Below are 24,668 nucleotides of genomic sequence, written 5' to 3' on the forward strand. Positions count from 1 at the left end.
TTTTTATTAGCATGTACAGTAAACAAGTCTAACAGGCCAAGTTGTAATTGGATAAAGCTTAGCTTGCATTTCAAGAGCTCAAATTTGTTTTTCAGACCTTATGTAATCTCAGTGTGTGGCTAGGATTGCCAACAGCTAAGTCTGTCTTATTGAGAAAAATGGACCATCACAGCATTTTTGTGTATGGGTCATGTAAACTGACCTCTCTCTCTCTGCTTATGGCAACAGTGTGAGTGGGCTGAAGAATTCAATGGCCTACCTCACATAATATGAATCAACAAATCTGGACAAAGGACAAAAAATGACAGTATGAGTAAGTCATACTCTTTAAAAGGCATACGTACACATTGAATGTTTAAATTAAAAAAGCCCAAAGATCGACTGACATTGTCTCCTGTACTGGATGGTGATGGAAGCCTACGTGTGGGTGGTGTGTTCCTGTCTCTAGATAGCAGTGTAACTGTTACCAGTCAGTTAGCTAGCTACACACCAGTCAGTTAGCTACACACCAGTGGGTTAGAGCTACACACCAGTGGGTTAGCTAGCTACACACCATTGGGTTATAGCTACACACCAGTGGGTTAGAGCTACACACCAGTGGGTTATAGTTACACACCAGTGGGTTAGCTAGCTACACACCAGTGGGTTATAGCTACACACCAGTGGGTTAGAGCTACACACCAGTGGGTTATAGTTACACACCAGTGGGTTAGCTAGCTACACACCAGTAAAATCAGCTAGCTACACACCAGTGAATCAGCTAGCTACATACCAGTGGGTTAGCTAGCTACACACCAGTGGGTTAGCTAGCTACAAACAAGTGGGTTAGCTAGCTACAAACCAGTGGGTTAGCTAGCTACAAACCAGTGGGTTAGCTAGCTACACACCAGTGAATCAGCTAGCTACATACCAGTGGGTTAGCTAGCTACAAACCAATGGGTTAGCTAGCTACAAACCAGTGGGTTAGCTAGCTACACACCAGTGAATCAGCTAGCTACACACCAGTGGGTTAGCTAGCTACAAACCAGTGGGTTAGCTAGCTACAAACCAGTGGGTTAGCTAGCTACACGCCAGTGAATCAGCTAGCTACACACCAGTGGGTTAGCTAGCTACAAACCAGTCGGTTAGTTAGCTACAAACCAGTGAATCAGCTAACGTTAACTACAAACCAGTCAGTTAGCTAGCTACAAACCAGTGAATCAGCTAGCTACAAACCAGTGGGTTAGCTAGCTACAAACCAGTGAATCAGCTAGCTACAAACCAGTGGGTTAGCTAGCTACACACCAGTGAATCAGCTAGCTACATACCAGTGGGTTAGCTAGCTACAAACCAGTGGGTTAGCTAGCTACAAACCAGTGGGTTAGCTAGCTACACACCAGTGAATCAGCTAGCTACAAACCAGTGGGTTAGCTAGCTACAAACCAGTCGGTTAGTTAGCTACAAACCAGTGAATCAGCTAACGTTAACTACAAACCAGTCAGTTAGCTAGCTACAAACCAGTTAATCAGCTAGCTACAAACCAGTGGGTTAGCTAGCTACACACCAGTGAATCAGCTAGCTACAAACCAGTGAATCAGCTAGCTACAAACCAGTGAATCAGCTAGCTACAAACCAGTGGGTTAGCTAGCTACAAACCAGTGAATCAGCTAGCTACAAACCAGTCGGTTAGCTAGCTACAAACCAGTCGGTTAGCTAGCTACAAACCAGTCGGTTAGCTAGCTACAAACCAGTCGGTTAGCTAGCTACAAATCAGTCGGTTAGCTAGCTATAAACCAGTCAGTTAGCTAGCTACAAACCAGTCGGTTAGCTAACTATAAACCAGTCGGTTAGCTAGCTACAAACCAGTGAATCAGCTAGCTACAAACCTCAACACTGCAGTACAGAGAGAGAACATGTTGATGTTATTGTTTTCCAGACCAGAAACTACTGAATATTGCATTAGTTGTAATGACGGTCACCTTGGACACGTCGCGACCTCTTACAAGGGTTGGGGTTATTTCCCTTTCAATTCAGTCAACGCAGAAAGTTAACTGAAATTCTAATATTCCCCAATCAAAGCCAACGAGGAAAAATTGGAAATTTTGAATGTCAGTTTTCTTCATAAATTGACTGATTTGAAATGGAATTGACTCCAGCCTTGCCTTTTACCACACATCCACCTACAAGTAGTGTACTGTATAGGGAATAGGGTGCAATGTGGGAGGTAAAATAAGATCAAACAGCAAGGCCTGTTAGTGCCAGCCTCCTTCAGCCCTATACCCCTCCCTCCGTCTAATCCCTCTTGGCCCTCCCTTTCCTCTTTCTCCTTCCATTCCCGTTGTCCACCCCTGACGACCTCTCCTTTTCCTCCACCTTGCCCCCTACCACCACCGCTCCATTCCCCAGTCCCTTGGACAGCCCGTTGGACAGCCCGTTAGACAGAGCCTTGGCGGCCTTGGGCTCCCTGGGTTGGCGTGGCGTGCGGCGATACGTCTGGTAGTAGAAGTTACCGAACAGGGCGATGAAGGTGAGGGCGTAGCAGATAAGGGCGTAGTGCATCCAGTGGGGAAACTCACAGTCCATGTAGAGGGACAGGGCAGTGTGGCCGATGGTGACATGAAACTGGATCTGAGGTAGAGACGGAGGGGAAATATGATTAAATATATATATTTACAGTATGACAGGGCTATACAGTCACAGTCCATGTAGAGCGACAGAGCAGTGTGGCCGATGGTAACATGAAACTGGATCTGAGGTAGAGACTGAGGGAGGGATCAGTTGAAACCTTATTATGTGCAGTGCCTTCTGGGAAAGTATTCAGACCCCTCGACTTTTAACACATTTTGTTACGTTACAGCCTTATTCTAAAATGGATTAAATAAAAAACATTTTCCTTATCAATCTATACACAATACCCCATAGTGACATAAGTATTCAGACCCTTTGCTATGAGACTCAAAATTGAGCTCAGGTGCATCCTGTTTCCATTGATCATCCTTGAGATGTTTCTACAACTTGATTGGAGTCCACCTGTGGTAAGTTCAATTGATTGGACATGATTTGGAAAGGCACACACCTGTCTATATAAGGTCCCAGAGTTGACAGTGCACGTCAGAGCAAAAACCAAGCCATGAGGTCAAAGGAATTGTCCGTAGAGCTCAGAGACAGGATTGTGTCGAGGCACAAATCTGAGGAACAGGTCTGGAAGGTCCCCAAGAACACAGTGGCCTCCATCATTCTCAAAAGGAAGAAGTTTGGAACCACCAAGACTCTTCCTAGAGCTGGCCGCCCTGCCAAACTGAGCAATCTGGGGAAGAAGAGCCTTGGTCAGGGAGGTGACCAAGAACCAGATGGTCACTCTGACAAAGCCCCAGAGTTCCTCTGTGGAGATGGGAGAAAGATCCAGAAGGACAACAATCTCTACAGCACTCCACCAATCAGGCCTTTATGGTAGAGTGGCCAGACGGAAGCCACTCCTCAGTAAAAGGCACATGACAGCCCGCTTGGAGTTTGCCAAAAGGCACCTAAGGACTCTCAGACCATAAGAAACAAGATTCTCTGGTCTGATGAAACCAAGATTGAACTCCTTGGCCTGAATGCCAAGCATCACGTCTGGAGGAAACCTGGCACTGTGGCATATGGTGGTGGCAGCATCATGATGTGGGAATGTTTTTCAGCAGCAGGGACTGGGAGACTAGTCAGGATCGAGATGAACGGAGTAAAATACAGAGAGATTCTTGATGAAAACCTGCTCCAGAGCACTCAGGACCTCAGACTGGGGCGAACGTTCACCTTCCAACAGGACAATGACTCTAAGCACACAGATAAGACCATGCAGGAGTGGCCTCTGGACAAGTCTCTGATTATCCTTGAGTGGCCCAGCCAGAGCCCGGACTTGAACCCAATCTAACATCTTTGGAGAGACCTGAAAATAGCTGTGCAGCGACGCTCCCCATCCAACCTGACAGAGCTTGAGAGGATCTGCAGAGAAGAATGGGAGAAACTCCCCCAAATACAGGTGTGCCATATTTCCGTTAAAAAACATGGACATGGTTTTGTGATTTCACAACTGTTACAGCTCTCATAATATGTAAATGAGGTAACAGAGACTTTTCTTTTAATATGTCTAAAAATGTCTAAAAACCTGTTTTTGCTTTGTCATCATGAGATATTGTGAGTAGATTGATGAGTGGGGAAAAAAACGTTGTAACGTAACAAAATGTGGAATGAGTCAAAGGGGTCTGAATCCTTCCCTAATGCTCTGTACAGTACGACGGGGCAATTCAACCGTGGACATGTAGAAGGCAATCTGAGGGAAGAAGGTGAAACACAACCTTTCTGGTTCTCATGATCTCTCCATGTAGAGAAGAAGAACAGCTGGTTCTCATGATCTCTCCAGGTAGAGTAGAAGACCAGCTGGTTCTCATGATCTCTCCAGGTAGAGTAGAAGACCAGCTGGTTCTCATGATCTCTCCAGGTAGAGTAGAAGACCAGCTGGTTCTCATGATCTCTGCCAGGTAGAGTAGAAGACCAGTCTGAGTTCTTCACTGATGCTCTGCACAGGTACGACGTAGCAAAGACCAGTCTGAGTTCTTCCATGATGCTCTGCACAGGTACGACGAAGCAAGACCAGTCTGAATACTTCACTGATGCTCTGCACAGGTACGACGAAGCAAAGACCAGTCTGAGTTCTTCCATGATGCTCTGCACAGGTACGACGAAGCAAGACCAGTCTGAGTCCTTTCATGATGCTCTGCACAGGTACGACGAGGCAAAGACCAGTCTGGTTCTTCCATGATGCTCTCCACAGTACGAGAAGAAGACCAGTCTGAGTTCTTCACTGATGCTCTGCACAGGTACGACGAAGCAAGACCAGTCTGAGTTCTTCACTGATGCTCTGCCAGGTACGACGAAGCAAGACCAGTCTGAGTCTTTCCATGATGCTCTGCACAGGTACGACGAAGAAGACCAGCTGGTTCTCATGATCTCTTCCAGGTAGAGTAGAAGACCCACTGGTTCTCATGATCTCTCCAGGTAGAGTAGAAGACCCACTGGTTCTCATGATCTCTCCATGTAGAGAAGAAGAACAGCTGGTTCTCATGATCTCTCCAGGTAGAGTAGAAGACCCGCTGGTTCTCATGATCTCTCTAGGTAGAGTAGAAGACCAGCTGGTTCTCATGATCTCTCCAGGTAGAGAAGAAGACCAGCTGTACTTCATGATCTCTCCAGGTAGAGAAGAAGACCAGCTGGTTCTCATGATCTCTCCAGGTAGAGAAGAAGACCAGCTGGTTTTCATGATCTCTCCAGGTAGAGAAGAAGACCAGCTGGTTCTCATGATCTCTCCAAGTAGAGAAGAAGACCAGCTGGTTCTCATGATCTCTCCAGGTAGAGAAGAAGACCAGCTGGTTCTCATGATCTCTCCAGGTAGAGAAGAAGACCAGCTGGTTTTCATGATCTCTCCAGGTAGAGAAGAAGACCAGCTGGTTCTCATGATCTCTCCAGGTAGAGAAGAAGACCAGCTGGTTCTCATGATCTCTCCAGGTAGAGAAGAAGACCAGCTGGTTCTCATGATCTCTCCAGGTAGAGAAGAAGACCAGCTGGTTTTCATGATCTCTCCAGGTAGAGAAGAAGACCAGCTGGTTCTCATGATCTCTCCAGGTAGAGAAAGAAGACCAGCTGGTTCTCCATGATCTCTCCAGGTAGAGAAGAAGACCAGCTGGTTTTCATGATCTCTCCAGGTAGAGAAAGAAGACCAACTGGTTTTCATGATCTCTCCAGGTAGAGAAGAAGACCAACTGGTTTTCATGATCTCTCCAGGTAGAGTAGAAGACCAGCTGGTTCTCATGATCTCTCCAGGTAGAGAAGAAGACCAGCTGGTTTTCATGATCTCTCCAGGTAGAGAAGAAGACCAGCTGGTTCTCATGATCTCTCCAGGTAGAGTAGAAGACCAGCTGGTTCTCCATGATCTCTCCAGGTAGAGAAGAAGACCAGCTGGTTTTCATGATCTCTCCAGGTAGAGAAGAAGACCAGCTTCGGCCTTCGAGGTTCACTAACTGAATAGTCCAGCAACCCAGTAGTTACATAATAATAATAATGACATAATCCCATGACTGACTTAACTGTAAATCCATCTGAATCAAGTTCGACTGACTTACTGTAAATCCATCTGAATCAAATTAGACTGGCTTACTGTAAATCCATCTGAATCAAGTTAGACTGACTTACTGTAAATCCATCTGAATCAAGTTAGACTGACTTATTGTAAATCCATCTGAATCTGACTTAACTGTAAATCCATCTGAATCAAGTTACTGTAAATCCATCTGAATCAAGTTACTGTAAATCCATCTTAATCAAATTAGACTGACTTAACTGTAAATCCATCTGAATCAAGTTAGACTGACTTAACTGTAAATCCATCTGAATCAAGTTACTGTAAACGGTTCTCTTACCATCTGTATGACAGTCAGGTACTTCTTCCACCACAGGTACTTCTGGATCTTGGGTCCAAAGGAGGCCAGACCATAGTACAGATACATCAGGACATGGATGGCTGCGTTCATGTGTGCACCAAAGAAAGCTGCAAAGGGGGAGGGGGGAAACCCAGACAGATAATGTGATGAGATCCATTACCAAATTACCAATAACGCATGAATTTCTAATACAAGGGAACGTAACACGTTACTGCATTCGGGCTACAATTCAACGCAGAAGAAGATATTCCTTTAATCTCAAAGGAAGTTGCTGGTTAAGTATGAAACAATATATAAGTAGAGGGGATACTCACACTGTCCGCCAGCGACCCACTTGATGCCGATCCACCAGAGGGTGAACATGGTACAGTGGTGGTAGACGTGTAGGAAGCTGACCTGGTTAAACTTCTTCCTCAGGATGAAGAACACCGTGTCCAGGTACTCTACTCCTTTAGAGATGAAATACCACCACAAGGCTGCTGCTATCTGTGAATGGGGGACGGGGGACGGGGGGACGGGGGGGACATTAGTATCATCGAGGAGGATTTGGACAATCATCTCCAGACAGGTTATATTTCATAACTTAAAGGGGTCATGACCTCTCTAGAGGGGAAGCTTTATGTGTCTGCTAGAATCTGTAGACTAAAGACTATAGCCTGATATGATCCCTGACCTTTGACCTTTCATCATCAACCTTGGACACAAAATGGTCGCTGACGACAGAGAGGAAGAGGAGAAGCGAAAGGGATAACTGGGCCCAAAATGTGTCTTCTCCAGCAGGTTGGGTTTATATATAATTGTTTTGCTCACCGAGGGGGTTTTCCCTCACCAGGCAAGGACTTTTTGTATGGAGGTCAATGAGAGAGTGTCGAATTTGGTCAACAAAAACTGTAATGTCTTATTTGATACGAGAGGATTATTTGATCGAATAGAACACTTTATACCTGTTGTTCACACGTGTATCTGCCATCTCATTGGCTAGAACGGTCCCACTTTGATCTTGCCCTCCTTCCGACTGCCTTCCATTTTTGAAGACATTTATTGTCATTGTTAGAGCGGTCACTTGAGTATCTGGTCAATATAATGGATCATCTGTACGGACGTGGCATGCTGCCTGGTGTAAACGTCATGGAGCAGTAGCTAGGTAACACCGAACCCCCCCCCTGCTGGCTCCGTCTGTCTGATAGGAGGGTTTGATCAGATAAAAGAAGCCTGATCCTGTTTCTTAAGGACACGTCTCCCAGAGGTGAGTGAAAGAGAGAGCAGGTGTCTAACTTCATGATCCCAGTCGCTGCAAGGATCAGGGCCAGCCAGCATCTCCCAGGTACTGGTCATACCTGTACTACTGGTCATACCTGTACTACTGGTCATACCTGTACTACTGGTCATACCTGTACTACTGGTCATACCTGTACTACTGGCCATACCTGTACTACTGGTCATACCTGTACTACTGGTCATACCTGTACTACTGGTCATACCTGTACTACTGGCCATACCTGTACTACTGGTCATACCTGTACTACTGGCCATACCTACTGGCCATACCTGTACTACTGGTCATACCTGTACTACTGGTCATACCTGTACTACTGGTCATACCTGTACTACTGGCCATACCTGTACTACTGGCCATACTGGTCATACCTGTACTACTGGCCATACCTATACTACTGGTCATACCTGTACTACTGGTCATACCTGTACTACTGGTCTGTACTGGCCATACCTGTACTACTGGTCATACCTGTACTACTGGTCATACCTGTACTACTGGTCATACCTGCACTACTGGTCATACCTGTACTACTGGTCATACCTGTACTACTGGCCATACCTGTACTACTGGTCATACCTGTACTACTGGTCACACCTGTACTACTGGTCATACCTGTACTACTGGTCATACCTGCACTACTGGTCATACCTGTACTACTGGCCATACCTGTACTACTGGTCATACCTGTACTACTGGTCATACCTGTACTACTGGCCATACCTGTACTACTGGTCACACCTGTACTACTGGTCATACCTGTACTACTGGTCATACCTGTACTACTGGTCATACCTGTACTACTGGTCATACCTGTACTACTGGCCATACCTGTACTACTGGTCATACCTGTACTACTGGTCATACCTGTACTACTGGTCATATAGGTACTACTGGCCATACCTGTACTACTGGCCATACCTGTACTACTGGTCATACCTGTACTACTGGTCATATCGGTACTACTGGCCATACCTGTACTACTGGCCATACCTACTGGCCATACCTGTACTACTGGTCATACCTGTACTACTGGTCATACTTGTACTACTGGCCATACCTGTACTACTGGCCATACCTACTGGCCATACCTGTACTACTGGTCATACCTGTACTACTGGCCATACCGGTACTACTGGCCATACCGGTACTACTGGCCATACCTGTACTACTGGTCATACCTACTGGTCATACCTGTACTACTGGCCATACCTGTACTACTGGCCATACCTGTACTACTGGTCATACCTGTACTACTGGCCATACCTGTACTACTGGTCATACCTGTACTACTGGTCATACCTGTACTACTGGTCATACCTGTACTACTGGTCATACCTGTACTACTGGCCATACCGGTACTACTGGCCATACCTGTACAACTGGTCATACCTACTGGTCATACCTGTACTACTGGCCATACCTACTGGCCATACCTGTACTACTGGTCATACCTACTGGCCATACCTGTACTACTGGTCATACCTGTACTACTGGTCATACCTGTACTACTGGTCATACCGGTACTACTGGTCATACCTGTACTACTGGTCATACCTGTACTACTGGTCATACCTACTGGTCATACCTGTACTACTGGCCATACCTACTGGTCATACCTGTACTACTGGTCATACCTACTGGTCATACCTGTACTACTGGCCATACCTACTGGTCATACCTGTACTACTGGTCATACCTGTACTACTGGTGATACCGGTACTACTGGCCATACCTGTACTACTGGTCATACCTGTACTACTGGTCATACCTGTACTACTGGTCATACCTACTGGCCATACCTGTACTACTGGTCATACCTGTACTACTGGTCATACCGGTACTACTGGTCATACCTGTACTACTGGCCATACCGGTACTACTGGCCATACCTGTACTACTGGTCATACCTACTGGTCATACCTGTACTACTGGCCATACCTACTGGCCATACCTGTACTACTGGTCATACCTGTACTACTGGTCATACCTGTACTACTGGTCATACCTGTACTACTGGCCATACCTGTACTACTGGTCATACCTGTACTACTGGTCATACCTGTACTACTGGCCATACCTGTACTACTGGTCATACCTGTACTACTGGTCATACCTGTACTACTGGTCATACCTACTGGTCATACCTGTACTACTGGTCATACCTACTGGTCATACCTGTACTACTGGCCATACCTACTGGTCATACCTGTACTACTGGTCATACCTACTGGTCATACCTGTACTACTGGCCATACCTACTGGTCATACCTGTACTACTGGTCATACCTGTACTACTGGTCATACCTGTACTACTGGTCATACCTACTGGTCATACCTGTACTACTGGCCATACCTACTGGTCATACCTGTACTACTGGTCATACCTGTACTACTGGCCATACCTACTGGTCATACCTGTACTACTGGTCATACCTGTACTACTGGCCATACCTACTGGTCATACCTGTACTACTGGTCATACGTACTGGTCATACCTGTACTACTGGCCATACCTACTGGTCATACCTGTACTACTGGTCATACCTGTACTACTGGTCATACCGGTACTACTGGCCAAACCTGTACTACTGGTCATACCGGTACTACCGGTACTACTGGTCATATGGTCATATCTGTACTACTGGTCATACCGGTAACTACTGGTCATACCTGTACTACTGATTATACAGGCGTCCGACTGGGTTTAAATACTGCCGTTTGCTTTATCCTGTCTAGAATGCCAGATGGGTGGGGGGTTTGCAATTTTGTGAATATTCTATTGGTTCCATTGCGACAGGCAACCTGCATCAAGCCACACGAAAGATTTTGAAATGATTTCAAATACTACTTGAACCCAGGTCCCGGGTCGTTTCTGGGTGAACTCACCCGGACTTCATTGGGGTCGTCTGAGTAGTCAACAGACTGGCAGATGTAGCTGTATCCGGCCGCCCGAGCCGCCAGGAAGAGCTGAGAATAGAGGAGATCACCACACACTTTATTATCCGAGAGAGAGAGAGAGAGAGAGAGAGAGGTGGGTCACGATCAGATGAGCTCCTGCATTTTTCAGCATTTTCTTTAAAAAAGATACATTTAGAGTTAGATAAACTTGGATTTTTTGTCAGGAACCCATACAGGATGCTACCCTCTACAACATAACCTTCACTTCAAATCAAAACTCAAAACCTACAACCTGATTTTGGACGGATTTACGGAATCACCTGGAAGGTTCACATCTACCAAGGATTAATTATTATATTCAGCAAATCCTCTGGAAAACAACAGAAACCTGAGAACACCACCCAACCTGGAACTGAGTGAGTAATGTTTAGTCTGAAACTATATTTGATTTCCAAAAGCCAAGAAGAAAAATACATGACACTACTTTATAAGGACTGAATAGTAATATAATTCTGCCAAGCTTGATACAGCTTCAACTAGCACTTAAGTGTCAAGTGAGAGGTGTCAAAGCCCATTAGCCCAACAATGGCAGGAGAGTCGAATAGTCTACCCCAACCAAATGGAGAGGCCTTAGAAGCTCCCTCCTGCTGTTCAGAGGTAATTAAAATACAGTACCCTGTGCATGTAAAAAATGACAAGACAAGAAAAGATCACAAAATGAAGCTCCTTATGGAAAATCAAGAGACACTTTTTGCTGACTATTACAAAAATGGGAACATCAGCAACCTTATCTTCCACACAAACCATCCCCAGGCATGGCACAGTGCTATATTAGCACACTACCCCTCTGTTAAGAGAGGGGGGGTTAACGAGGGGTGGAAACTCAGGATTCTTGACAATGAGGACGAGGAGTCAGCTAATATAAATCTCTATAAGTCTGGAACAGTATTGGTACAGGGCAACCACAAACAGTTTCAGCTGGACTTTCACCTAATCAAAGAATTAGCCCAGCAGGAGAAGCTCTCCCTTGATAAAGATACCCCCACCCCAAGTGGGTCAGACCAAACCTCTTCACCATATAACCCCACAGACGAGCAACCCTCAGCAGACAGTCAACCTCCCAGTACAGAGTACTTCTCCCTCATTGAAATGAAGGATAAATTCACCCAGCTGGAGGTAAGGCAGGTGGAGCTGGAACAGCAGGTGATCACACTCCAGTCAGCACAGACCCAGACAACAGTCCAGCACAACAACACCCCCTTAACCAGACCTGGAGAGCTGGAGGTGGAGAAAGACATATCTGCACTATGGACAGTGGTGAGACAACATCAACAGGAGAAAGAGCAGGAGCAGGAGAAGAACAGAGCACTAGAGGAGAGGATCAGACTACAGGAGGAGAGGGAGAGGGGGATGGAGGAGAGGATCAGACTACAGGAGGAGAGGGAGAAGGGGATGGAGGAGAGGATCAGACTACAGGAGGAGAGGGAGAAGGGGATGGAGGAGAGGATCAGACTGCTGGAGGAGAGGTTGAGGGGGATGGCATGTGACAGAGAACAACCCACTAGGGAGGTGGCCATCCCCACAGAGACGCCAGCAGAACAGCCCACCTCAGCACCCGACAAAAGTCTCGACACCACAGCAGAACAGTCCACACCAGACCCTGACCATAGAAACGACATCACAACAGAACAGACAAAAGAAAAACCCCAAGCCCAGCAGCTCTCACCCCCTCTGAGCACCCCCCCTGTCAGCCACCCTGATAGCCCTCCTGACAACCCCCCCACACCCACTGAGGACAAACACAAGACACAGATTGTCCTTCTTATGGACTCAAATGGGAAATATATAGAAGAAAAAAAACTTTTTCCCAAACACAGTGTGTCTAAACTCTGGTGTCCAAACACCCAGCGCGCCCTAGACCTTCGGTCTGAGGACAAACTAGGCTCACCTAGCCACATAATAATACACACAGGCACAAACGACCTGAGAGCACAGCAGGAAAGGGTGGCCACAGCACTGAAGGGAGTGATTGAAAAAGCTTCTTCTACTTTCCCCAACGCACAAGTGGTCATCTCCACCCTGCTACCACGGAAAGACTTCCACCCTGCTACAATACAGCGGGTAAACGCAAGCATTTCCCGTGACTGTGCCTCAAAACCAAATGTTTTTCTGGCCCACCACTCCACCCTGGACTTGAACAGCCTCTATGACCAGGTCCACCTCTACAAGGCAGCAGTGCCCACCTTTGCCCGGACTCTAAAGGACATCGCTCTCAAACGAAGCCCCAACACTTCACACAGGAGCAACAGATCAATAGACACCCCACCCAGACCAGCGAGACACCCTCCAAGACCTCCAGGACCCCCCCCCTGGACCTACACACCCCCCCCACATCAACCATGCCCACACCCAATTTAGGCCCCCTCAGATCAGACCCATGCCACTCCTGCCCACCCCATGCACCCCACCCCCGCAAAGAGGGCATCAACATGGAAGTCACACATACGCCCAGGTAGTGAGCGGGCAAACAGGCCCAACCCCCACTCTTACACTCGCCCAAGCCAACGGCATGTACCAGATGCTCAGCAGGCTCTGCTCACACTTACTGGCCTGAGGCCAAACCCCGACCAACAACATTGGACACTTTATGGAACAAAAAGCCTTCACTATATCATCCTGGAATATCCAAGGTCTGAGGTCATCTGCCTTTGGCCTAAAGAGCAGGAACCCGGACTTCACCAAAGAAATCGGTAATGCAGACATTGTCATCCTGCAAGAAACATGGTATAGAGGAGACGGACCCACTGGTTGCCCTCTAGGTTACAGAGAGCTGGTAGTCCCATCCACCAAACTACCAGGTGTGAAACAGGGAAGGGACTCAGGGGGAATGCTAATTTGGTATAGAGCAGACCTAACTCACTCCATTAAATTAATCAAAACAGGAACATTTTACATTTGGCTAGAAATTCAAAAGGAAATTATCTTAACAGAGAAAAATGTCCTCCTGTGTGCTACCTATATCCCCCCACTAGAATCCCCATACTTTAATGAAGACAGCTTCTCCATCCTGGAGGGGGAAATCAATCATTTCCAGGCCCAGGGACATGTATTAGTCTGTGGCGACCTAAATGCCAGAACTGGACAGGAACCTGACACCCTCAGCACACAGGGGGACAAACACCTACCTGGAGGTGACAGCATTCCCTCCCCCATATGCCCACCTAGGCACAACTATGACAACATAACCAACAAAAACGGGTCACAACTCCTGCAGCTCTGTCGCACGCTGGGTATGTACATAGTCAATGGTAGGCTTCGAGGGGACTCCTATGGTAGGTACACCTATAGCTCATCTCTTGGCAGTAGCACTGTAGACTACTTTATCACTGACCTCAACCCAGAGTCTCTCAGAGCGTTCACAGTCAGCCCACTGACACCCCTATCAGACCACAGCAAAATCACAGTCTACTTGAACAGAGCAATACTCAATCATGAGGCATCAAAGCCAAAGGAACTGAGTAACATTAAGAAATGCTATAGATGGAAGGAATGCAGTTTGGAAACCTACCAAAAAACAATTAGGCAACAGCAAATTCAATCCCTTTTAGACAACTTCCTGGGTAAAACGTTCCACTGCAATAGTGAAGGTGTAAACTTGGCAGTAGAAAATCTTAACAGTATTTTTGACCTCTCAGCTTCCCTATCAAATCTAAAAATCTCAAATAGAAAACCGAAGAAAATGAACAACAATGACAAATGGTTTGATAAAGAATGCAAAAATCTAAGAAATAAATTGAGAAACCTGTCCAACCAAAAACATAGAGACCCGGAAAACCTGAGTCTACGCCTTCACTATGGTGAATCACTAAAACAATACAGAAATACACTACGGAAAAAGAAGGAACAGCACGTCAGAAATCAGCTCAATGTAATTGAAGAATCCATAGACTCGAACCAATTCTGGGAAAATTGGAAAACACTAAACAAACAACAACACGAAGAATTATCTATCCAAAATGGAGATGTATGGGTAAACCACTTCTCCAATCTTTTTGGCTCTATAACAAAGAATAAAGAACAAAAACATATACATGATCAAATACAAATCCTAGAATCAACTATTAAAGACTACCAGAACCCACTAGATTCTCCAATTACCTTGAATGAGTTACAGGACAAAATAAAAACCCTCCAACCCAAAAAGGCCTGTGGTGTTGATGGTATCCTTAATGAAATGATCAAATATACAGACAACAAATTCCAATTGGCTATATTAAAACTCTTTAACATCGTCCTTAGCTCTGGCATCTTCCCCAATATTTGGAACCAAGGACTGATCACCCCAATCCACAAAAGTGGAGACAAATTTGACCCCAATAACTACCGTGGAATATGCGTCAACAGTAACCTTGGGAAAATACTCTGCATTATCATTAACAGCAGACTCGTACATTTCCTCAATGAAAACAATGTACTGAGCAATTGTCAAATTGGCTTTTTACCAAATTACCGTACAACAGACCATGTATTCACCCTACACACCCTAATTGACAACCAAACAAACCAAAACAAAGGCAAAGTCTTCTCATGCTTTGTTGATTTCAAAAAAGCCTTCGACTCAATTTGGCATGAGGGTCTGCTATACAAATTGATGGAAAGTGGTGTTGGGGGTAAAACATACGACATTATAAAATCCATGTACACAAACAACAAGTGTGCGGTTAAAATTGGCAAAAGACACACACATTTCTTCTCACAGGGTCGTGGGGTGAGACAGGGATGCAGCTTAAGCCCCACCCTCTTCAACATATATATCAATGAATTGGCGCGAGCATTAGAACAGTCTGCAGCACCCGGTCTCACCCTACTAGAATCCGAAGTCAAATGTGTACTGTCTACTGTTTGCTGATGATCTGGTGCTTCTGTCACCAACCAAGGAGGGCCTACAACAGCACCTAGATCTTCTGCACAGATTCTGTCAGACCTGGGCCCTGACAGTAAATCTCAGTAAGACCAAAATAATGGTGTTCCAAAAAAGGTCCAGTCGCCAGGACCACAAATTCCATCTAGACACCGTTGCCCTAGAGCACACAAAAAACTATACATACCTCGGCCTAAACATCAGCACCACAGGTAGCTTCCACAGAGCTGTGAACGATCTGAGAGACAAGGCAAGAAGGGCATTCTATGCCATCAAAAGGAACATAAATTTCAACATACCAATTAGGATCTGGCTAAAAATACTTGAATCAGTCATAGAGCCCATTGCCCTTTATGGTTGTGAGGTCTGGGGTCCGCTCACCAACCAAGATTTCACAAAATGGGACAAACACCAAATTGAGACTCTGCATGCAGAATTCTGCAAAAATATCCTCCGTGTACAACGTAGAACACCAAATAATGCATGCAGAGCAGAATTAGGCCGATACCCACTAATTATCAAAATCCAGAAAAGAGCCGTTAAATTCTACAACCACCTAAAAGGAAGCGATTCCCAAACCTTCCATAACAAAGCCATCACCTACAGAGAGATGAACCTGGAGAAGAGTCCCCTAAGCAAGCTGGTCCTAGGGCTCTGTTCACAAACACAAACACACCCCACAGAGCCCCAGGACAACAGCACAATTAGACCCAACCAAATCATGAGAAAACAAAAAGATAATTACTTGACACATTGGAAAGAATTAACAAAAAAACAGAGCAAACTAGAATGCTATTTGGCCCTAAACAGAGAGTACACAGTGGCAGAATACCTGACCACTGTGACTGACCCAAACTTAAGGAAAGCTTTGACTATGTACAGACTCAGTGAGCATAGCCTTGCTATTGAGAAAGGCCGCCGTAGGCAGACATGGCTCTCAAGAGAAGACAGGCTATGTGCTCACTGCCCACAAAATGAGGTGGAAACTGAGCTGCACTTCCTAACCTCCTGCCCAATGTATGACCATATTAGAGAGACATATTTCCCTCAGATTACACAGATCCACAAAGAATTTGAAAACAAATCCAATTTTGATAAACTCCCATATCTACTGGGTGAAATTCCACAGTGTGCCATCACAGCAGCAAGATTTGTGACCTGTTGCCACAAGAAAAGGGCAACCAGTGAAGAACAAACACCATTGTAAATACAACCCATATTTATGCTTATTTATTTTAACTTGTGTGCTTTAACCATTTGTACATTGTTACAACACTGTATATATATAATATGACATTTGTAATGTCTTTCTTGTTTTGAAACTTCTGTATGTGTAATGTTTACTGTTAATTTGTATTGTTTATTTCACTTTTGTGTATTATCTACCTCACTTGCTTTGGCAATGTTAACACATGTTTCCCATGCCAATAAAGCCCCTTGAATTGAATTGAATTGAATTGAGAGAGAGAGAGAGAGAGAGAGAGAGAGAGAGAGAGAGAGAGAGAGAGAGACAGAGAGAGAGAGAGACAGAGAGACAGAGACAGAGAGGGACAGAGAGGGACAGAGAGAGACAGAGAGAGACAGAGAGAGACAGAGAGAGAGAGAGAGAGAGAGAGAGAGAGAGAGAGAGAGAGAGAGAGAGAGAGAGAGAGAGAGAGAGAGAGAGGAACTAAGAGCAGACAGATATCAACTAATGGAAACAGGTAATCTACGGAGTCTTACACAACTAAATTACACCTTGAAATGTTTTCTGAATGCTCAAAAAAGGTGAAAGTGAAATATATAATATTCAACAACTCTTGGAGGACAATGAAAGTTGACTTAGTCTCCAGTCTCTTGTGACAGATTAAATCGAGAAACTGGCCAGACCAGCAAACACACAATATTTGGTATCTGGATGTGATGAGATGACATTTAAATAAAAGATTAAACGTCCTCGACCTCTTTGCAGATGAAGAAGTTGAAGATGACCATGCTGAAGTTGTAGAGGATGAGTGTCTTCTTGAGCTGGAAGGGTTCTCTGTTCTGCATGTACTTGGGCCCCAGCCACAGGAACAGCAGGTAGGAGGAACTGATGGCCAGCGTCGGGAGGGGGTTGTCCATCAGGGGCCATTTCTCCACTCGTTTGTCTGAGGGACAGTACAATACACTCAGTATTATCGCCATGATAAAAGGTGAGTAATACAAACATCTGACATTTCTTCCTCTACACTGAACAAAAATAGAAACGCAAACATGTAAAGTGTTGGTTCCATGTTTCATGAGTTGAAATAAAAAATAAAAATCCTCAAAATGTTCCATACATGCACAAAAAATGTATTTATCTCAAATTTTGTGCACAAATTTGTACCCATCCCTGGTAGTGAGCATTTCTCCTTTGCCAAGATAATCCATCCACCTGACAGGTGTGGCATATCAAGAAGCGGATTAAACAGCATGATCATTACACAGGTGCAGCTTGTGCTGGGGGACAATAAAAGGCCACTCTAAAATGTGCAGTTTTGTCACCCAACACAATGCCACAGACGTGTCAAGTTTTGAGGAAGTGTGCAATTGGCATGCTGACTACAGGGACATCCACCAGAACTGTTTCCAGATAATTTAATATTCATTTCTCTACCATAAGCCACCTCCAACGTTGTTTTAGAGAATTTGACAGAACGTCCAATTGGCCTCACAACCGCAGACCACGTGTGTAACCACGGCAGCCCAGGACCTCCACATCCGTCTTCTTCACCTGCGGGATCGTCTGGGGGGGGGGTGGAGTATTTCTGTCTGTAATAAAGCCCTTTTCTGGGGGGATAACTCATTCTGATTGGCTGGGCCTGGGCCTGGCTGGGACTGATCTCCTTCTATGAACTGTAACTCAGTAAAATGGTTGAAATTGTGGCATGTTGCGTTCATATTTTTGTTCAGTGTAGAAAGACTCTGAGATTCTAGAAAACCAAGATCGAGATCAAGATTAAACCTCTCTCTAGTCAACACACACACACTACACACACACACACACACACACACACACACACACACACACACACACACACACACACACACACACACACACACACACACACACACACGGGAGTGTGAGGATTACCTGCAATGGTAAGGGCCCATTTATATAAATTAATGGTATCATTTATCAGATGTGTGGTGAGCTCCATCTTTGCAGGCCAGTATCTGAGTTCCCCTGGCAGAAAGACACACGGAGAAGACAGCAGAAGAGCTCAGTAAAACATCCTCGGGTGTTTTAACATCATCCAGCTATCACTGAACACTACCACGTAGCTCCCCCCCCCCCTCCCCATCTGTTGAGGAGGTCATCCTCTCTGACAGCTTCTACAGTATTACTGGGATGAAATAGGAGCCTTAGAGCATCTTGGAATAACTCTGGGCTTCATTCAGTCAATTAAGCCATTTCATTTAGGCTATTCTTATTCAGCAACATTTCTCAGCACAAGTTCAACGATGTCTCTACAGTCCTTCCGCACATTCTGATGTTAAAGTAAACGAATAGACTTCCATCAATATCTATCCGTTCCTGACATACCGTGGGGGGGAGGATGGGGGGGGGGGACACTGCGCTGCACTGTTCTGCTCCGTGACGTGATAGACGAATGGGTCCTCTATTCTAGCGACGCACAAATACCGGGCTGACACCGCTTTTTGACCGCGTCGGTCTGACTGTCCGTCGCTAACCGGCCTCCAATCTGTAGTCCTACGCTATTTCCTTCAAAACTACAATTAGATGTTACATTCGACATGTTTTATATCCTACCACGTCGTTGCATAGTGCGCGAGCAGAGTAGTAATAATATAGTATATTGGCCTAGAGCGCGTGGATAACACCGTGTGATTTAATGATCTCTGAACGGTAGCCTAAATATGACGCCCCCCCCCTCCCTCCTCCTCCTTCTGACCCGCAACCAAGCCGTATTTAATCTGATGATGGGAATAAAGCATTATGACCAATTAAAATATAGGCATATTACAAAAAAATATATGTCTGGATATTTGAGTAGGGTAGAATAGGCTACATAGATGATTAGCATTTTGGCCCTCCACGACACTGTGATAAACACGGCAATGTGCTATTCATTGATCATTACATGGACCATTTCCCCATCCTATAATTAGAACCATAAAATAAAGGAAAACGAGCAAGCTAGCTAATTGTATCCAGTAAAATAAGTCAAATCTACCGAAACTCTGCGCACTATGATTTGATGAGAATGAAGATTCTTGTTCTCTTACCGTGTCGACAGATAGGGCTATACACGGTCCTTATATTGTGACACTCAGTACAAGGTCATGCAATCTTAATAGTTCCACAGTTTCGGCTACCCAAAACTCTAATATATATATTTTTTATATATCCGCGGTTATGTTCCTATATAAGACTAGTTAACATAACAGCCGAACAGAGAAATCCGTTATACAGGCAACATAATGACTGCAACCCTTTTCACTGCAGCTGGAAACGGTTCTCCGGTGCTACTCGTTGGACTGATGACGGACACGGTTTGATGGTGCGCATGCGTAGATCTGTAGTCGAATGCAGCAGTAGTGGAGACGCGGAATATGTAACCGGTATTTTTTTTTTTACCGACCTCTCCGTTGTGATCTTGGCTGTACATCATAGGCTACCTGAGGATTTTCCCCATCCTTGATCTGTGCGCGCTATGAACGGTGTACGTGGATATTTTGCTCAGTGTTTTATAGCCTTTACGTACCGGACTAGTTGAGTCGTAACGCAACGACAAGAAGTCCCTTTATTTGTGATGATCGTTTCTACTTGTTGTCTATGGACCGGATCCACCATACAATGATAAGCACTGAAGATATGTCCCCGTAGCAAATGTGCCGGTAACGAACGGATATATCGAACATTCTCCTATAACGAGAAGGTCAGAGAAAACGGAAAGATGAAGATCTGGAGTACAGAACATGTTTTCAGGTTAGTAGGCCAAGAGTCTCTAAACCGAGCATATAGCTAGGCTAGCTTACCGCGACCGTTAAATGCAGTGTTGCTTGCTTGTACAACCGTTGTCTTTTATTTGAATTATTTGAATCTTTATCGTTCCAAATATTAGTCGACATTAGAGGCTTGTCGAAATGAGCGCAGAGCAGCGATGCGATCCTACACTGTTCCCTCTCCCATTGAGCAGGTGGTCCCGGTGAGGTCCCGGTGAGGTCCCGGTGTTGTGCCGAAAATCTCTCCCCCTGACAGAATTTGAACCCGGTATTTTTGAAAGTGTAAGGATAATAATTCAGCCATAGTTGTTCTGAAATGTTTATTGCTTGCCAACATTTTACTCCCTCCTCTATGTTTAATATAACACACATACATACATTTAATTATTAATTTCGGTTGCCTATCCTGACGTGAACTTTGTTCTATAGAAAGTATTTGACTCTAGCCACAAAATTAAGGAAATTAGAAGGGGGGGGGGGTTAATTCTATCAGGGTGTAGATGTTCGGCACCAGTTTTACAAAGTATCACTGTCACACAAACGTTTGAACATGTCTTTTATGTTGTTCTACAATGTGTCAGTTGTGTGAAACGGGTAGCCAAACATGTATGATTAAAGGGATAGGGGCCAAACATGTATGATTAAAGGGATAGGGGCCAAACATGTATGATTAAAGGGATAGGGGCCAAACATGTATGATTAAAGGGATAGGGGCCAAACATGTATGATTAAAGGGATAGGGGCCAAACATGTATGATTAAAGGGATAGGGGCCAAACGTTTCTGATTAAAGGGATAGTGGCCAAACATGTATGATTAAAGGGATAGGGGCCAAACGTTTATGATTAAAGGGATAGGGGCCAAACATGTATGATTAAAGGGATAGGGGCCAAACGTTTCTGATTAAAGGGATAGTGGCCAAACGTTTATGATTAAAGGGATAGTAGCCAAACCTTAATGATTAAAGGGATAGTAGCCAAACCTTAATGATTAAAGGGATAGTGGCCAAACGTTTATGATTAAAGGGATAGTGGCCAAACGTTTATGATTAAAGGGATAGTGACCAAACGTTTATGATTAAAGGGATAGTGGCCAAACGTTTATGATTAAAGGGATAGGGGCCAAACGTTTATGATTAAAGGGATAGGGGCCAAACGTTTATGATTAAAGGGATAGGGGCCAAACATGTATGATTAAAGGGATAGGGGCCAAACGTTTCTGATTAAAGGGATAGTGGCCAAACATGTATGATTAAAGGGATAGGGGCCAAACGTTTCTGATTAAAGGGATAGTGGCCAAACGTATGATTAAAGGGATAGGGGCCAAACATGTATGATTAAAGGGATAGCGGCCAAACGTTTATGATTAAAGGGATAGTGGCCAAACGTTTATGATTAAAGGGATAGTGGCCAAACGTTTATGATTAAAGGGATAGTGGCCAAACGTTTATGATTAAAGGGATAGGGGCCAAACGTTTATGATTAAAGGGATAGTGGCCAAACGTTTATGATTAAAGGGATAGTGGCCAAACGTTTATGATTAAAGGGATAGGGGCCAAACGTTTATGATTAAAGGGATAGGGGCCAAACGTTTCTGATTAAAGGGATAGGGGCCAAACATGTATGATTAAAGGGATAGGGGCCAAACGTTTCTGATTAAAGGGATAGTGGCCAAACATGTATGATTAAAGGGATAGGGGCCAAACGTTTCTGATTAAAGGGATAGTGGCCAAACATGTATGATTAAAGGGATAGGGGCCAAACGTTTCTGATTAAAGGGATAGTGGCCAAACGTTTATGATTAAAGGGATAGTAGCCAAACCTTAATGATTAAAGGGATAGTAGCCAAACCTTAATGATTAAAGGGATAGTGGCCAAACGTTTATGATTAAAGGGATAGTGGCCAAACGTTTATGATTAAAGGGATAGTGACCAAACGTTTATGATTAAAGGGATAGTGGCCAAACGTTTATGATTAAAGGGATAGGGGCCAAACGTTTATGATTAAAGGGATAGCGGCCAAACGTTTATGATTAAAGGGATAGTGGCCAAACGTTTATGATTAAAGGGATAGTAGCCAAACCTTAATGATTAAAGGGATAGTAGCCAAACCTTAATGATTAAAGGGATAGTAGCCAAACCTTAATGATTAAAGGGATAGTAGCCAAACCTTAATGATTAAAGGGATAGTGGCAAAACGTTTATGATTAAAGGGATAGTGGCCAAACGTTTATGATTAAAGGGATAGTGACCAAACGTTTATGATTAAAGGGATAGGGGCCAAACGTTTATGATTAAAGGGATAGCGGCCAAACGTTTATGATTAAAGGGATAGCGGCCAAACGTTTATGATTAAAGGGATAGCGGCCAAACGTTTATGATTAAAGGGATAGTGGCCAAACGTTTATGATTAAAGGGATAGCGGCCAAACGTTTATGATTAAAGGGATAGCGGCCAAACGTTTCTGATTAAAGGGATAGTGGCCAAACGTTTATGATTAAAGGGATAGCGGCCAAACGTTTATGATTAAAGGGATAGCGGCCAAACGGTTATGATTAAAGGGATAGCGGCCAAACGTTTATGATTAAAGGGATAGTGGCCAAACGTTTATGATTAAAGGGATAGTAGCCAAACGTTTATGATTAAAGGGATAGTGGCCAAACGTTTATGATTAAAGGGATAGCGGATTAAAGGGATAGCGGCCAAACGTTTATGATTAAAGGGATACGGCCAAACGTTTATGATTAAAGGGATAGTAGCCAAACGTTTATGACTAAAGGGATAGCGGATTAAAGGGATAGCGGCCAAACATTTATGATTAAAGGGATAGTAGCCAAACGTTTATGATTAAAGGGATAGTGGCCAAACGTTTATGATTAAAGGGATAGTGGCCAAACGTTTCTGATTAAAGGGATAGTGGCCAAACGTTTATGATTAAAGGGATAGCGGCCAAACGTTTATGATTAAAGGGATAGCGGCCAAACGTTTATGATTAAAGGGATAGTGGCCAAACGTTTATGATTAAAGGGATAGTGGCCAAACGTTTATGATTAAAGGGATAGTGGCCAAACGTTTATGATTAAAGGGATAGTTCATTCAAAATTACCCAATATGCTCTAACACCAAACTTAATTGAACCACAAGGTGGTCCTGTGTAGCTCAGTTGGTAGCACATGGCAGTTGGAAAGCCAGGATAATGGGTTTGATTCCCGGGACCCATCCATGTGTAACATGGTGGGGCCTGCCCGGCATCGTACGAGCGGTCAGTAAGCTACTCCTCTCTCTCTCAGTCTGTCAGCATGAGTGCCAGTTGCTTTGGATAATAGCGTTTCAATAAATGGCATAAATGATTGAAACACATTTTGAAGATAACTACAGGTCTAATGATTATGACATTGCATGACCATTTTATCTTGTTTAGTAACCTGGCTGTTATTCTGTACATGCTTTAGGAATTAGGCCATATTCACAATGTTTAACCTGGTGTGTCAAAGGGCCGTATTACCATGTTTAGTATCCTGACTGATTTTCCTGTACTTAGAGACAGTGATCAAGGCAGCGATGAGGAAGTTCCCTAACCCCATGAACCCTAACAGTCCTTCTCTCTCTCTGCCTCTCTCTTTCTGTATCTCTCTCTCTCTCTCTCTCTCTCTCTCTCTCTCTCTCTCTCTCTCTCTCTCTCTCTCTGACTGTAGCTACCCGTGGGAGACGGTGATCAAGGCGGCGATGAGGAAGTACCCTAACCCCATGAACCCTAATGTGGTGGGAGTGGATGTGTTGGACAGGAACCTGGACACTGACGGACGGCTCCACAGCCACAGACTCCTCAGCACCGAGTGGGGCCTGCCTGGCATCGTACGAGCGGTCAGTAAGTGTGTGTCTCTCTCTCTCTCTCTCTCTCTCTCTCTCTCTCTCTCTCTCTCTCTCTCTCTCTCTCTCTCTCTCTTTCACCCACAGGACTGCCGACCTCTCTTCAACTAGCTGTTTTCACCCACAGGACTGCCGACCTCTCATCAACGAGCTGTTTTCACCCACAGGACTGCCGACCTCTCATCAACGAGCTGTTTTCACCCACAGGACTGCCGACCTCTCATCAACGAGCTGTTGTCACCCACAGGACTGCCGACCTCTCTTCAACAAGCTGTT

General features: G+C 44.8%; 2 protein-coding genes across 10 annotated transcripts in view; one reads left to right on the forward strand and one right to left on the reverse strand.

The window, feature by feature from the left end:
* elovl4a (ELOVL fatty acid elongase 4a) lies at window positions 1-20,396 on the reverse strand. Of its 3 annotated transcripts, none has more exons than XM_071395596.1 (7): window positions 20,284-20,396; window positions 18,648-18,740; window positions 17,492-17,679; window positions 10,618-10,698; window positions 6,767-6,938; window positions 6,432-6,559; window positions 1-2,607 (listed from the first exon to the last, which is right to left on the reverse strand). In XM_071395596.1, the coding sequence occupies exons 2-7, from the start codon at window positions 18,712-18,714 to the stop codon at window positions 2,272-2,274; spliced, it is 972 nt and encodes a 323-aa protein (XP_071251697.1). In that variant the 5' UTR covers window positions 18,715-18,740; window positions 20,284-20,396; the 3' UTR covers window positions 1-2,271. The 3 variants fall into 3 exon arrangements, with proteins under 3 accessions (XP_071251697.1, XP_071251699.1, XP_071251696.1); XM_071395598.1 differs by lacking the exon at window positions 20,284-20,396 and adding an exon at window positions 19,805-20,043 and having other exon boundaries at window positions 18,648-18,730; XM_071395595.1 differs by lacking the exon at window positions 20,284-20,396 and adding an exon at window positions 19,805-19,941.
* Window positions 20,374-24,668, forward strand: part of LOC139572814 (PRELI domain containing protein 3A-like) — a 15,629-nt gene continuing 11,334 nt past the window's right edge. For 5 of the 7 annotated variants that reach the window (XR_011674494.1, XR_011674493.1, XM_071395600.1 and 2 more), the window contains exons 1-2: window positions 20,374-20,507; window positions 24,218-24,386. Coding sequence is in view for 5 of the 7 variants with exons in the window: in XM_071395600.1 (XP_071251701.1) it covers window positions 20,476-20,507; window positions 24,218-24,386 (201 nt within the window). In the remaining 2 variants the exon portion in view is untranslated. Of the gene's footprint in view, window positions 20,508-20,718; window positions 20,807-24,217; window positions 24,391-24,668 lie in introns of those variants that run through there. The other 2 variants (XM_071395603.1, XM_071395602.1) reach the window with 2 other exon arrangements.

Source organism: Salvelinus alpinus, chromosome 4, assembly GCF_045679555.1.
Source record: "Salvelinus alpinus chromosome 4, SLU_Salpinus.1, whole genome shotgun sequence".
NCBI lineage: Eukaryota > Metazoa > Chordata > Actinopteri > Salmoniformes > Salmonidae > Salvelinus > Salvelinus alpinus.